At 46.0% G+C, this 14,516-nt stretch overlaps 1 protein-coding gene across 8 annotated transcripts in view; it reads left to right on the top strand.

The window, feature by feature from the left end:
• The first annotated feature begins 1,490 nt into the window (after positions 1-1,490).
• The window catches only part of HNRNPM (heterogeneous nuclear ribonucleoprotein M), a 48,505-nt gene continuing 35,479 nt past the window's right edge, over positions 1,491-14,516 (top strand). For 4 of the 8 annotated variants that reach the window (XM_080671994.1, XM_080671993.1, XM_080671991.1 and 1 more), the window contains exons 1-2: positions 1,521-1,671; positions 13,587-13,762. Coding sequence is in view for 2 of the 8 variants with exons in the window: in XM_080671996.1 (XP_080528122.1) it covers positions 1,559-1,671; positions 13,587-13,756 (283 nt within the window). In the remaining 6 variants the exon portion in view is untranslated. Of the gene's footprint in view, positions 1,672-13,586; positions 13,763-14,516 lie in introns of all 8 variants that reach the window. The other 4 variants (XM_080671990.1, XM_080671988.1, XM_080671996.1 and 1 more) reach the window with 4 other exon arrangements.

Raw genomic sequence — 14,516 nt, 5'->3', positions numbered from 1 at the left:
TCTGAACCTGGATCAGAATCACCAGGCAGAATTAAGCACCTGTGAGGGTGTGGCAAGTGATATATTCTCCCAGAGCCTAATAGAATGCAATCATTCTGTGAGAGAGGTGGGGAAAAAAAAACACCCCCAACCACTTTCCCTTTGTGAGCCTAGAGTTTGGTAGTTAGATGAGAACTGCAAGATTCAGTGAAGCATTTCAAAGTTTCAGAGACACCAGAGAGATGGGGAGCTGCTGGGGAAAGAGGCCTGAACCTCTGAACGCTCCCCTAGAACCTGGCCTCTTCCCTGTGCTCTCCCCGACAGCCTGTAAAAGCCTTAATAATCCAGATGGGAGTAGGGACAAGCCCACAGGACAAAGGGACTCAGGGTCAGGCAGAAGAGCCCCAGAAATGGCCTGCAGCTCATTTCTTCCATCACGTTTGGCTTCTAGCTTGTTCATTCACTCAACAAACATCTATGAGCACGTAAGTCCTCAGCTATGCGTTTAGTGATGGGTTGACGGGTCCACTGAAAAACACAGGCTATGAGCTCTGTACCCAGGAGCTCCCAGTGTGGTGGGGAGACAACCGGACAGTGCTGAGATCATCTTGGTGCAGGATGATACTTGCTTAGAGACATAGTATTTTGCTCACCAGTCCTACAGCCTGGCCCGTCTGTGTTCTGCCCTTGGCTAACTCCTTTATATTCTGGTAAACAAAACTTTCGCTGCCTCTCAGGTCAGGGTGGGGATGGGGAGATGCCTCTTCCTAATAGACCCCAAGGGCGGGTGGATGACCCAGTAGATGTGTCTCATTCCAGTTTGCTGCAGGAATCTTCTATAATCTTACCTAATAACAGACAAACATGTAAATTGACCATACTTCCGCTATGCCCACAGCCAATCAGAGTGAGTATTAAAATTAGAAGGCCAAAGTCAGCGGCTGCCCAGCTGCTCCAGGCACAGAGTGGCCAGGCAGGACAGGACGCCTGCTATAAGGGGGGTGCTGGGGCGGGGGGGAGGGGGGCGCTAAGGGATCTACAGGAGCAGAGTGCCAGAGCGAAGACAAGACTGCAGACTCTGGAGTCTGCAGCAAAGACAAAGAAGGCAGACTCTGGCAGAGCTAAAGCCTGGGTCCCAGGTGCCAGAGGAAAACCGGTGCTGGAAGCCAAGGGAAGGAAGGCCTATTGCACGAATCTCTTCGTGCAACAGGCCTCTAGTAATCTATAATAATAAAAACATAACATGGTAATTAGACCAGACATCCTTCCCCACGACCTTCCGGACGAAGCCAGGGCTGCGAGGGAAGCCTGGGTCCTGGGTGCCAGAGGGAAGCCGGTGCCGGCAGCCTGCGGAAGGAAGGCCTACTATTGAACAAATTTCGGCATCGGGCCTCTAGTAAAAGAAGAAATAAATAGCAGCTGCTGGTCCCAGCCTGGGGCATCGGGGGCGTGGCCGGGAGCAGGGGCGTGGCAGCCAGCAGCAACGCGCCCAGGCGTTACCGGTCACGCCGGGTCACGTGAGCGCGCAGGCGCAGCATTGTGCAGCCTGTTCCTCACACAAAGCCCAGACGCAGAGAAAATGGCGGCAGGGGTCGAGGCGGCGGCCGAGGTGGCAGCGACGGAGCCCAAAATGGAGGGGGAGAGCGGCGCGCCCGGCGCGCCAAGCGGCAACGGGGTTCCGGGTCCGAAAGGGTGAGTATTACACGGTTTCTTGGCCCGGGTCAGGCATTTCGCGGCGCCAGCTCCGTTAAGTCTGTTGGCTGCCTTCCTCTGGCGCGGCCTCGTTCTAGGCCTTCCCCGCGGGTCTGCCGAGGATGGGGGAGGCCACGGCCGTCAGGAGTGCAGCCGGGCGGCCCCGGGAGCGCCTCCAAGATTGCTCTTTCGTCCTAGACCTCGGGGCTCCGCTCTTCCGGTTCCTCCAGGCCGGGTCCGTCCCCGAGGCCTCAAGTCAGGCCTCTGGGCGCGGGAATGATGGCGCGGGCCCCAGAGCCGACGAGTCCCCGAGGCCGCGGCCCGCTCACCTGTCGGGTGACCTTGGGCGCGGGGTTTCTTATTTCCCTCCAAAACCCCACCCCTTACCTGGGGGTCTCAGTTTCCCGATCGGTCAAGCGAGGGGGAGGGGAAGTAGCTTGCAGGACTTGGCACGCGGTTGGCCCCGGTAAACGGTAGCGGAGGCGGGTAGGTAGGCTGGGACCGCGCGGACAGTTCCGGCCGCCTCCTCTTCCCCTCCTTGCTCCGCGAGCACCGCCGACCCCCTCCCTCCGCGCCGAGTGTCTGGGTCGGGACCGCCCCTCGCCCCATGCTCAGGCTCCATCCCTCGCCGCGTCTCTCACTCCTCCCCAGGTGTGCAGGAGGTATTCATAGAGCAATCGGGCCTGCTGCTTCGTGTTCACCCTTAGACACAAACAGGAAAAAAAGAGAAAACATCCTTTTCCGTGTTCTAGGGGGAGATTTTCCATCATTTGGCTGGCTACCCTCTTCCAAACTCCGTCATCTTTTTTGAGTCCTGCTTGGGGCTCTGTCTCGGATCCTCGTTTTTTTAAATTTCCTTCAAGCTTGATCTTCCTCTGTGAAACCCACTCATTCTGATTACAGTCACCTGAAAGAAAAGCGTTTTGGCTCTGACCAGCACTTGGGGGAGGAGAGGAAAAAGCTGGGCACACATTTGACTTCCCACACGATTTTTTTTTTTAAATTTAATAAATCTTTATTGTTCAGATTATTACAATTGTTCCTCTTTTTTCCCCCATAGCTTCCCTCCACCCGGTTCCCACCCCACCCTCTGCCCTTACCTCCCCACTACTGTCCTCATCCATAGGTGTACGATTTTTATCCAGTCTCTTCCCACACCCCCCACACCCCTTCCCCAACCCCAGAATTGTCAGTCCACTCCCTTTCTATGCCCCTGATTCTATTATATTCACCAGTTTATTCTGTTCATCAGATTTTTTTATTCACTTGATTTTTAGATTCACTTGTTGATAGGTATGTATTTGTTCATAATTTTTATCTTTACCTTTTTCTTCTCCTCTTCTTAAATAATACCTTTCAGCATTTCATATAATACTGCTTTGGTGTTGATGAACTCCTTTAGCTTTTTCTTATCTGTGAAGCTCTTTATCTGACCTTCAATTCTGAATGATAGCTTTGCTGGGTAGAGTAATCTTGGTTGTAGGTTCTTGCTATTCATCACTCTTAATATTTCTTGTCACTCCCGTCTGGCCTGCATAGTTTCTGTTGAGAAATCCGCTGACCGTCGTATGGGTGCTCCCTTGTAGGTAACTGTTTTTCTCTTGCTGCTTTTAATATTCTCTCTTTGTCTTTTGCCCTTGGCATTTTAATTATGATTTGTCTTGGTGTGGTCCTCTTTGGATTCCTTTTGTTTGGGGTTCTATGTGCTTCCTGGACTTGTAAGTCTGTTTCTTTCACCAGGTGGGGGAAGTTTTTGGTCATTATTTCTTCAAATAGGTTTACAGTATCTTGCTCTCTCTCTTCTTCTGGCACCCCCATAATTCGGATGTTGGTACTCTTGAAGTTGTCCCAGAGGCTCCTTACACTATCTTCATATTTTTGGATTCTTTTTTCTTTTCTGGTTGGGTGTTTTTTGCTTCTTTGTATTTCAGATCTTTGACTTGATTCTTGCAATCCTCTAGTCTGCTGTTAGATCTCTGTATAATATTTTTTATTTCAGTCAGTGTATGCTTAATTTCTAGTTGGTCCTTTTTCATATCCTCGAGGGTCTCGCTAAATTTATCAGCCTTTTCTAGAAAATTCTTGAAAAACCTTATAACCGTGGTTTTGAACTCTGTATCCAGTCGTTTGCTTTCCTCCATTCATTTGTGATGTTTCTTTTTTTTTTTTAAATATATTTTATTGATTTTTTTACAGAGAGGAAGGGGGAGGGATAGAGAATTAGAAACATCGATGAGAGAGAAACATCGATCAGCTGCCTCCTGCACACCCCCCACTGGGGATGTGCCCGCAACCAAGGTACATGCCCTTGACGGGAATCGAACCTGGGACCCCTCAGTCCGCAGTCTGACGCTCTATCCACTGAGCCAAACCGGTTAGGGCTGTGATCTGTTTCTTTGTCTCCGCATTTTGGCTGCTTCCCTGAGTTGATAGAGCGGCTTTGTGTGCTAGGTGTCCTATAGGGCCCAGTGGCTCAGCCTCTCCAGTTACCTGAGGTGGACACTCTTGGTGCACCCCTTTGTGGACTGTGTGCACAGCCTTGTTGTAGTTAAGTCTTGATTGTTGTTGGTATCACTGGGAGGAATTGTCCTCCAGGCCAATTGGCTGTGAGGATCAGCTGTGTCTACACTGGGAGAACTTCTGTGCTGGAGACACCCTTATGGGGCAGGACTTGCAAAAGCCTCTGTGCTCAGCTTGGATGGGGCAGAGTCTCAGGGCGGAGCAGACAGCATTGGTTTCCCATCAGCTCTGCCCTAATAGGCCCCTGGGTCTCAGTGTCCCATGGTAATCGCTGCAAGCACCTCTGAGAGAAAGCTGCCCTTGAGTTTCGCCCGCTGCGAGACAGTCCAGTTTCACCCCGTATGAGTTTGGGTCCCCAGAGTCTCGCCCAGACCTGGAGTTCAGCACAGTCAGGAGCTTTTGTCTCCCTCCTGCTTGAGAAAGCCAGCCGCGCACTCAGTTGCCAGTCCTCTCTGCGCGTGTGCGTCTCAGTACCTCTGCCTTCCACAGTTCCTCTTGAGTCTCAGTGTGCTTTTCTCTTTCCTTCTAGTTGTAGAATTTCCACTCAGCCAGCCTTCCTGTGGTTCTGGATAATGTCCCTTTTGTCTTTTGGTTGTAGTTTTGAAATTGTTGTGGGAGGCAGCAGTTTAGGTGTTTACCTATGCCACCATCTTGGTTTCTCCTCCACACACGTTTTTATAAATTGTAACATATATATACATAGTATAGATTTTACAATTTTAACTATTTGAAGTGTGAGATTCATTGTCATTAAGTGCATTCAATGTTATGTAACCGTTATTACCATCCATGTCCAGAACTTTTTCAACATCCCAAACTGTAGCCACTAACCAATAACTTCCGATTCTCCCCAACTCCTTGTTATGAATTTTCCTTCTGCCCAAATTTTTAATGTGCATAACTACAACCTGTGGGGTTTAAAATGAATGTAGTGAAAAGCGTTTTATGTTAACTAGCATTTACTAAATACTAGCTATGGTAAACTTAGGTGAGGAAAAAAATAAGATGGTTACTGGTCCTCAGAAATCAAGAGGAAGGCATTTTGGAAATATTCTCAACACTTTATTATTGAAAACTCTGGAAAGGGATTTGTTCATTTTAGACTTTTTTCATCATCTGTCTAGGCTAGGGTATCCTAGTTGGATTTCTGAGGGCCATGTTTGGAGGCCTTTAAGGTACATTTATATCCTGAATCTTTCCTTCCGAAGCACTTAATCACAGGATGGAGCGCTGCTAGAATCGGGCCAGATGAGAAGTTGAACTAGGGGAGAAGTTGAATTAGTTATAGATTATATAGCGTCCGGGGTACTTTATTGAATTTCCCATTTTTCACTGTTCATTTTCAAATAATTTTGTGGCTGATTCATTTGACAAACATAACATGAACTATTAAAAATAAAAATTTGTGTTGAATCCTTTTCAGCTGGCCTCTGACCCATGTACCATTTCAGAACAGAGGTGGACAAAAACAAAGCTCCCTGTTAAAAAAATAAATAAAAAATGTATATTTAGTTTAGATTACCGGGAAGGTAATGTTTGTGTTAACTCTGTTTTGCAAGCAAGAAAAAAATTTTTTTTAACCATTTAGAAAACTCAGGTTAAGGTAATTGACCAAAGAGTCTAGGGGAGGCCATCTTGACTTAAACACCCTTTCCACTTACATGACACTACCCTGGTAACCTCTCACTAAATGCAGCCGCTCGAAATTTATTATTTATTTACTTTTAATCCTCACAGGAGGATATTTTTCTTTCTTTTTTTTAAAAATATATTTTATTGGTATTTTACAGAGAGGAAAGGAGAGGGATAGAAAGCTAGAAACATCGATGAGAGAGAAACATCGATCAGCTGCCTCCTGCACACCTCCCACTGGGGATGTGCCCGCAACCAAGGTACATGCCCTTGACTGGAATCGAACCCGGGACCCTTCAGTCCACAGGCCGACGCTCTATCCACTGAGCCAAACCGGTTTCGGCAGGAGGATATTTTTCCCACTGATTTTTAGAGAGAGTGCAGGGGAGGGAGGTGGGGAGAGGGAGAGAGAAACAAATGTCAAAGTGATAAGAGACAAATGGATTGGTTGCCTCCTTCACACATACACCCCTGGTTGCCTCCCTCATGCATCCCAGCAACCTAGGTACAGTACATATCCTTGACTGGGGATTGAACCCGAGACCCTTTGGTATTGGGGCCTGCGCTCTAACCACTGAGAAAAACTGGCTAGGGCTGAAGTTTATTATTTAAATAATGATTTTAGAAAATATATATTTTTATTGAATTCAGAGAAGAAGGGAGAGAGAGAAACATCAGTGATGAGATAGAATTATTGATCGGCTGCCTCCTGCATGCCCCACACTGGGGATCGAGCCCGCAACCCGGGCATATGCCCTGACCAGGAATCGAACCGTGATCTGGTTCAGAGGTCGATGCTCACCCACTGAGCCATGCCGGCCAGGCAAAATAATGATTTGAGTGGGGTTTTGTTGTTGTTTTGGGCACTGTACTTTAAAAAGTGTTTTTATACTTGATAAAAGAATTTTGAGGTACATTATATTCTGAGCTCCAGATTAGAATAGGGGCTCTGGGTTGTTTGAATGCCTGCAGCCATTTTTTTTGCTTTTACTTTGGTCTGTGATTTTATTCATGGTTATGCAAGCGATAACAGACTGCAAACATTAGGTTGCTTGTTTTCTGGTTCTCAGGTGGGTTCTCTCATTACAGAGTTGAACGCGAATTATTCCTTCAGTAGTCTGTAAGCACAATGCCTGTGTTTCCTCAGCCATTGCCTTGGTGAGCTTGTTTGAAAGCCTAGTAGGTATATGCAACAGTAGAAAGCTAGGAGTGAATTAGTCCCTTTCCCTGCCCTCAAGAAAATGATTGGTAGGAAAATATATCACTGCCAAAGTCACTGTGTGCCAAGTATCACTTTTTAAAACTTTTACAGATGAAGGAATTGCTTAGCAAGGTGTCATTGGGGTTTAGGTCTCAATAGTAGGACCCTACCTCTTAAGTCACCTGTATTACTGCTCCCTTAAATGTGGCGCTTAATGTTTACCAAGTTATTTTTTGTTAGGCTGTTTGTTGATTCTCACAGCATCCCTTTGAGCTAGGTGGATACAGGTTATGCTGGTAAACAACCAGAGAGGAAAAGAGCTTGAGTTAATGTGGGTGGTTAAGTGGGCCTGGAGCTAGAATAGTGTTATGAACTGTGCTCTCCACATCTTAACCATTTGTACGCCATAAGTGTCTATAGACTCAAGTAGCGGACCTTTTAAAATTAAAATCATGGCATTTAACTGGTTAAATGCATTAGAGGAGCTCAGGCTTGAAAGGGTCTCTGTGAAGAATCATTTTATATAAGGAATAGTTTTAAAGGGGATAGGGGGGATGGGGATTCTTTTTCTCTTGGGAGATGTGTTTTAGGTTATTAGGGTTGCCATTGCAGACTACACTCGTGATTGAAGAACTCTACAAGTAATGGTATTATTCATGAGCATGCCCTGGAGGCATGATAGGTTAGGGATTCACTGTTTTAAACAGAGCCCTCGTCAGTTTGGCTCAGCGGATGGAGGTTTGGCCTGTGTACCAAAGGGTCCTGGGTTTGATTCCTATCAAGGGCACGTATCTTGGTTTCGAGCTCCACCCCGGCCCCAGCCCTGGTTAGGGCTTGTGCAGGAGGCAACCAATCGATGTGTTTCTCTCACATTGATGTTTCTCTCTCTGTCTTTCCTTCTCTCTTCTACTCTCCCTAAAACTCAATGAAAAAATATCCTTGGGTGAGGATTAACAAAAAATAAACAAACAAAAAATAGAGAATGTAGCAGTTCTTTGTGGAGTAGGAACTTTTAAAATTGTTTTAGTTGTGGTCTTTTTTTTTTAAATATGTATATTTTTATTGATTTCAGAGACGAAGGGAGAGGGGGAGAGAGCTAGAAATATCAATGATGAGAGAGAATCATTGGTTGGCTGCTTCCTGCAAGCACCCCATTGGGGATCGAGCCTGCAACCCTGGGCATGTGCCCTGACCAGAATCAAACCTAAGACCTCCTGGTTCATAGGTCGATGCTCAGTCACTGAGCCACACTGCTAGGACCAGTTGTGATCTTTATGTATAGTACTAGAGGCCTGGTGCACGAAATTCGTGCATGGGACGGTGTCCCTCAGCCCAGCCTGCACCCTCTCCAATCTGGGACCCCTCGAGGGATGTCCGACTGCCGTCCCCTGCAGGCCTGGTCACCCCTAACTGCCCTCCCCTGCAGGCCTGGTCCCCCCCAACTGCCCTCTCCTGCAGGCCTGGGTCCCTCCCAACTGCCTTTCCCTGCAGGCCTGGTCGGCCCCAACTTCCCTCCCCTGCCGGCTTGGTCACCCCTAACTGCCCTCCCCTGCAGGCTTGACCGCCCCTCCCTTGCAGGCCTGGTCCCTCCCAACTGCCCTCCCTTGCTGGCCATCTTGTGGTGGCCATCTTGTGTCCACATGGGGGCCGGATCTTTGACCACATGGGGGCAGCCATCTTGTGTGTTGGAGTGATGGTCAATCTGCATATTACTCTTTTATTAGATAGGATAGAGGCCTGGTGCACGGGTGGGGGCCAGGTGGTTTGCCCTGAAGGGTGTCTCAGATCAGGGTGGGGGTTCCCTTGGGGCGTGGGGCGGCCTGGGCGAGGGGCCTGTGGTGGTTTGCAGGCCGGCCACACCCCCTGGCGACCCAAGCGGAGGCCCTGGTATCTGGGGTTTATTTATCTTCTACTATTGAAACTCTGTAGCCTGGAGTGGAGCCAAGCCTTCCGCTTGCTCTGTGGCGGCAGCCATTTCTGTTGGGATTTATGTATCTTCTATAATTGAAACTTTGTAGCCTTAAGCAGAGGCCTGGGCCGGCCAGGGTGTGCGGAAAGCTTGGCTTCCTCCATCGCCAGGGGCAACCCTAGCCTCCTGCTCTTTCCAGTTCCGTGGCTGCCGCCATTTCTGTTTGGTTTTATGTATCTTTTATCATTGAAACTTTGTAACCTTGAGTGGAGGCCTAGGCCGGCAAGGGCAGGCGGAAAGCATGGCTTCCTCCATTGCCAGGGAAACCCAAGCCTCCCTCCTGCTCTCTGTGGCCGTAGCCATCTTGGTTGTGTTTATTTGCATATTCGCTCCTGATTGGCTGGTGGGCGTGGCTTGTGGGTGTAGCAGAGTGACGGTTAATTTGCATATTACTCTTTTATTAGATAGGATAATTCTAGTGTTGTGGAGCAGTGACATGATAAATTATCAATTTTCAAAGAATGCAGTTAGTGAAACAATTCCAAAGCATATTAGACATAATCTTATTTTAATTAAGATTAATTATGTCTAATATGGAAGGTGCTTTCAGATATCTTAGGCTTGTCTTTATCGATGTATTATGAAATAGGTTTATAGAATTTCAGGAAGTTTTGGTTATATTGGTTCTAATTTAAAACTTAGGTGGGTGAGTGAGTGCCAGAATCAGATGAAATCAAAATCATTGGCAATTGGGAATTGAGAGCCAGATAGCAAGGAGAATATTGATTGGTAAGGCCTTTTAGCTACCTAGGTAGACCATTTACTATGGCTTCATAGTAAGTTTCTTTGAAAGATTACAAATTTGCCCTAACCGGTTTGGCTCAGTGGATAGAGCGTCGGCCTGCAGACGGAAAGGTCCCAGATTCGACTCTGGTCAAGGGCATGTATCTTGGTTGCAGGCACCTCCCTAGTAGGTGGTGTGCAGGAAGCAGCTGATCGATGTTTCTCTCTCATTGATGTTTCTCTCTATCCCTCTCTCTTCCTCTCTGTAAAAAATCAATAAAATATATTTAAAACTATATGTTTAAAAAAAAGATTGCAAATTGGTTACTTTATGTATGAGTTACAAGTCAAGTTATTGGGGGGTTAAGTTTGAAATTTAATAACTATGAGAAGAAACTTTAAAAAATAGTGCTGTATAATAGTCACGATAAACACATATTGGAAACTAGAGGCCCGATGCACAAAATTCATGCATGGGTAGGGTCCCTAGGCCTGGCCGACAGGGCCTTCCTTCATTCCACAACACCCCCTGGTGGTCAGCACACATCACAGTGAGAGATCGAACTCCTAGTCTCCTGGTTGAACTCCCCAGGGGTCACTTTGCATATTAGCCTTTTATATATATGGGTTTTCCTCCTCACCTGCCAAGAGTAAGCAATTGGCCCTGGCTGATTTGGCTCAGGGATAGAGTTTCGGCCTGTGGTCCTGAGTTCTATTCCAGTCGGGAGCACATGTCTGGGCTGCGGGCTCGATCCCCAGTGGGGGGGACGTGCAGGAGGCAGCCGATCAGTGATTCTCTCTCATCATTGATGTTTCTTTCTCTCCCTTTCCTTTCCTCTCTGAAATCAATAAAAATATATATTAAAAAAAGGGAAGCAATTGTTAGATATGCTGTTTGGCAGATTTTGGTGCATGACTTTCATGTGAAGTAGACAGGTTCCTTCTAAGATCTGTTTGTGATGTGCAGCCAGCTTGAGAAAGGTCTGTTGTGAACCTGAGTGGACAGAGTAAAGAGTTCTAGGGATCCCGAGAACTCGAGTGGCCATACCTCCCACATCTACCAGCTGGAAGTCTATTTTGTGTTGGTATAGTTCAGATCTTGTAGAAGCTGCTTTCCTTAGTTTTGCTTAGGATGATACCTTTATTGGGTTCCCACTTGGCACCCTTTTATTTGGATGTGAGGGATCTAGTTTAAAAAAAAACACAACACTTTCTAATTTTTCCAGATAACTATGTTAAAAGAAAGTCCTCCATATATCATCCAGTGTTTGAACACCATTCCTCCCACATACAAGTAAGAATCCTGAAATAAAGATTAGCCCTTTTATTCGGTGAAGGTGTAGTTTTGTAAATCATCTATGCCATAGTTTTTGGCTTTTTGTTTTTTTTCCATTTGTGCCATGAATCACAAATCCTCTGCTGGAATTTGTGGTTTGGGAATCTTAGGATTCTCACTAGTGGAAAGATCAGGGTTAATGAAGTAGAAAGTATACTCACTGCCTTGAGAAGAACTTCTATGGCTACCAGCCAGCTCCCCAGTTGTTCCTGATCAGTGCTTACAGGTATTACAGGTGTCTGCCTATGGTCAAAGGGGGCTGAACTGAACAGGAAGTTCAGGGAACAGCCTCACTTTGGCTGCACACACATTGGCCTGTTTTCCCTAGGCTATGGCCTGTCCTGCCTGATGTCTGGTTTCGTGCTTTGGAAGTTTGTATTTCTTGTGAAGCTTTTTTTATTTCCTAATCTAAGCTGAATTTGTATGTATGGAGCTTAGAAATGAAATGCTACAACATAGAGGCACCTAACACACCAAGGTGAAAAGTATTACAGGAAAGGCCATGCCCAAAAAAAGCATCTACCCTTCTTTGCAAAAGTTGGGATTGTTTGTGTGCTGTCTTTAATGTACCAGGGTTGCTCAGACTGGTTTTTCTAGCGTCAAAGTTGGGTTGTGTAGAGAATGTTTTCTTTCCCTTAAATTTTTTTTTGTGGTACAATATATGTAAGAGTTGCCATTTTAACCATTTTAAGTGTATAATTCCGTGGCATCAAGTACAATGTTGTACATTATACCACAATCTACTTTCCACTTCCAGAGCTTTTATCATCCCAAACAGAAGCTCTGGCTTGTTTAACTTAGTATGTTTTCAAAGTTCACCTGTGTTACAACATGTCTCAGTACTTCATACCCTTTTATGGTTGAATAATATTCTATTGGATTCATATACTACATTTTGTTCATTCTGTTCATCTGTTGGTGGACACTTAGGTTGTTTCCACCTTTAGGCTATTATGGATAATACTGCTAGTGGCATATAAGTATTTGAGTCTTTGCTTTCAGTTCTTTGGGAGTGGAATTGCTGGGATATGTAATGATTATATATATTTTAAAAAGATTTTTGTTTTGTTAACCCTCACCTGGGGATATTTTTTCCATTGCTTTTCAGAGAGAGTGGGTGGGGGAGAGAAAGAGAAAGAGAGAGAGAGAAAGGAAGGGGGAGGGAGGGAGGGAGGGAGGTCCATCCATGTGAGAGAGACACATGGACTGGTTGCCTCCCACACACACTTGGAGTGGTGACAGGGAGTGAACTGGAAACCCAGGGAGGTGCCCTTGACCAGGAATAGAACTTGAGACCCTTCTGTGAGAGTGCTGATGCTCTATCCCACTGAACCACACGGGCCAGAGTGTGATTATGTGCTTTTTAACTTTTTGAGTAACTGCCACACTTTTATATAGCAGCTGCACCTTTTTTGTTGTTAATCCTCACCTGAGGGTATTTTTTCCATTGTGTTTTTTTCGTGTGTGTGTGTGTTTTTTTTAAGAGAGTGGAAAGGGAGGAGGAGAAACACAGAGAAACATCTGTGTGAGAGAGACACATTGTTTGGTTGCCTCCTGCACATGTCCCAACCAGGGCCCAGGATCAAGCCTGCAACCAAGGTGCATGCTCTTCACTGGAATCGAACCCAGGACTCTGTGGTCTGCGGGCTGACACTCTATCCACTGAGCCAAACCGACTTAGGGCTTACATTCCCACTTAAACAATTAAAAACACATACACACACAACAAAAGGCACTTTGATTTGTGAAGCTAAAATTGATTGGGTCTGTGTGGACCACATCATTTCTGTTCCATGAGATCTTAATCTTTTTTTTAAGAGGGAGAGGAAGGGAGAAGGGAGAGAAACATCGATGTGAGAGCAGAACATTGATTGGCTATCTCCTACAGGGGATTGAGCCCACAACCTGGGTGTGTACTCTGACCTGGGATGGAACCAGCAACCTTTTGGTGCATGGGACAGTGCCCAACCATGCCCAATCTTTCCTTCTCTTTTCTATTTCTGTCTTGGAACTAAAGCACCTCAGGCAGGGAGTTGTTGGCCTCTTACTCCCATTTCTGTTATGCCCCATAGGAGTGTGTGAATGGCTAGGAGAGCACACTTTTCTTGGGACCAGTTTTTTTTTTTTTTTTTTCCTTTTTAAATAGGTTTTATTGATTTCAGAGAGGAAGGGAGAGGGGGAGAGAGAACATCAATGATGAGAGAGAACCACTGATCAGCTGCCTCCCGCATGCCCCACACCAGGGATTGAGCCCACAACTGGGAATTGAACTGTTACCTCCTGGTTCATAGGTCAATGCTCAACCACTGAGCCACGCCAGCTGTGCTGGGACCAGTTTCTTGATAGGTCGGTGTAAGGAGTGCACTACTGCAGATTTCTGCTCTATGGAACACTTTAGTTTAAATGTCTCATCAAAATTAATATTAGTCTTGTGTTGTATGTAACTTTGTGTGAATTGTAACCTGACAAATGAAATACTATCTTTTATATTGTGCTAACATATGGACCCTCTTATCTTTTTCTTTTCAATTCAGTGAAGGAGAACGACCTACTCAGAATGAGAAGAGAAAGGAGAAAAACATAAAAAGAGGGGGCAATCGCTTTGAGCCATATGCCAATCCAACCAAACGATACAGAGCCTTCATTACAAACATACCTTTTGATGTGAAATGGCAGTCACTTAAAGACCTGGTTAAAGAAAAAGGTAATGGTACTGGTGGTTGAGTAGGGTAAGAAGGTTGGTGTGTCATCTTTTCTGTGGCTAATTCCTTGGTTACTTTTTGTCAGTGGAAGCTGTCTGGGTAGAGCATGTGTTCTGTCCAGGCTTGAGAGTTAAGCCCTCCTATCCACCCTACTTTTATTTGTGGTCGTGCACCTGTGTGTCAAATAGGGTGGTTTGATGGTCCCTTGGCCTATAAATGATTTTATTGGCTTAATATAATATAGGGCTTCCGTTAAGCTTGAGGGGAGCCTCTTTGTGGTGAGGACATTTTTTGAATTTTTCATAATAGGTGGGAGAGGTGTTACATTTTCTTGATCTCTGTCTCTTTATTTTTCTTTTTAAGCTTTTAAATTCTTGTGGGAAGGTAGTTGTTTAAATTTTGTGGATGTCTTTCTGAGATCAAAATTTGGTAGCTGGAACTTGTGCTGTTCAGTTCTAAATTATAAAACATTAGCTTGCGCTAAAATTTGTTAGACTTTCCCCCCCCCAGGGGAAAATTCTTAGGTTGGCAATTGGAGAGCTCGTAATAAGGCCTGTCCTGTGTAATGCAGAGCGTTCAGGTGCACATCAGTAACAGCCCAGGTGTCCAAATTTGGGCTTAGGGCAGGGAAAACAACAGAAGCTCTGCTGCCACCAGGAGGTCCGAGGAGGTCGGTTGCCTCCATGGTCCTCTGCCTTATCCCCTGCGCACACCAGAGTGTCTTCTCTTTCCCACACTCTTATTCTGTTTCTTCTGTCTTCC

This window comes from Plecotus auritus (assembly GCF_963455305.1).
Source record: "Plecotus auritus genome assembly, chromosome: 6".
Taxonomy (NCBI): domain Eukaryota; kingdom Metazoa; phylum Chordata; class Mammalia; order Chiroptera; family Vespertilionidae; genus Plecotus; species Plecotus auritus.
Note: the sequence above shows the minus strand (reverse complement) of the source record. Positions and strands in the feature narration are given on the sequence as shown.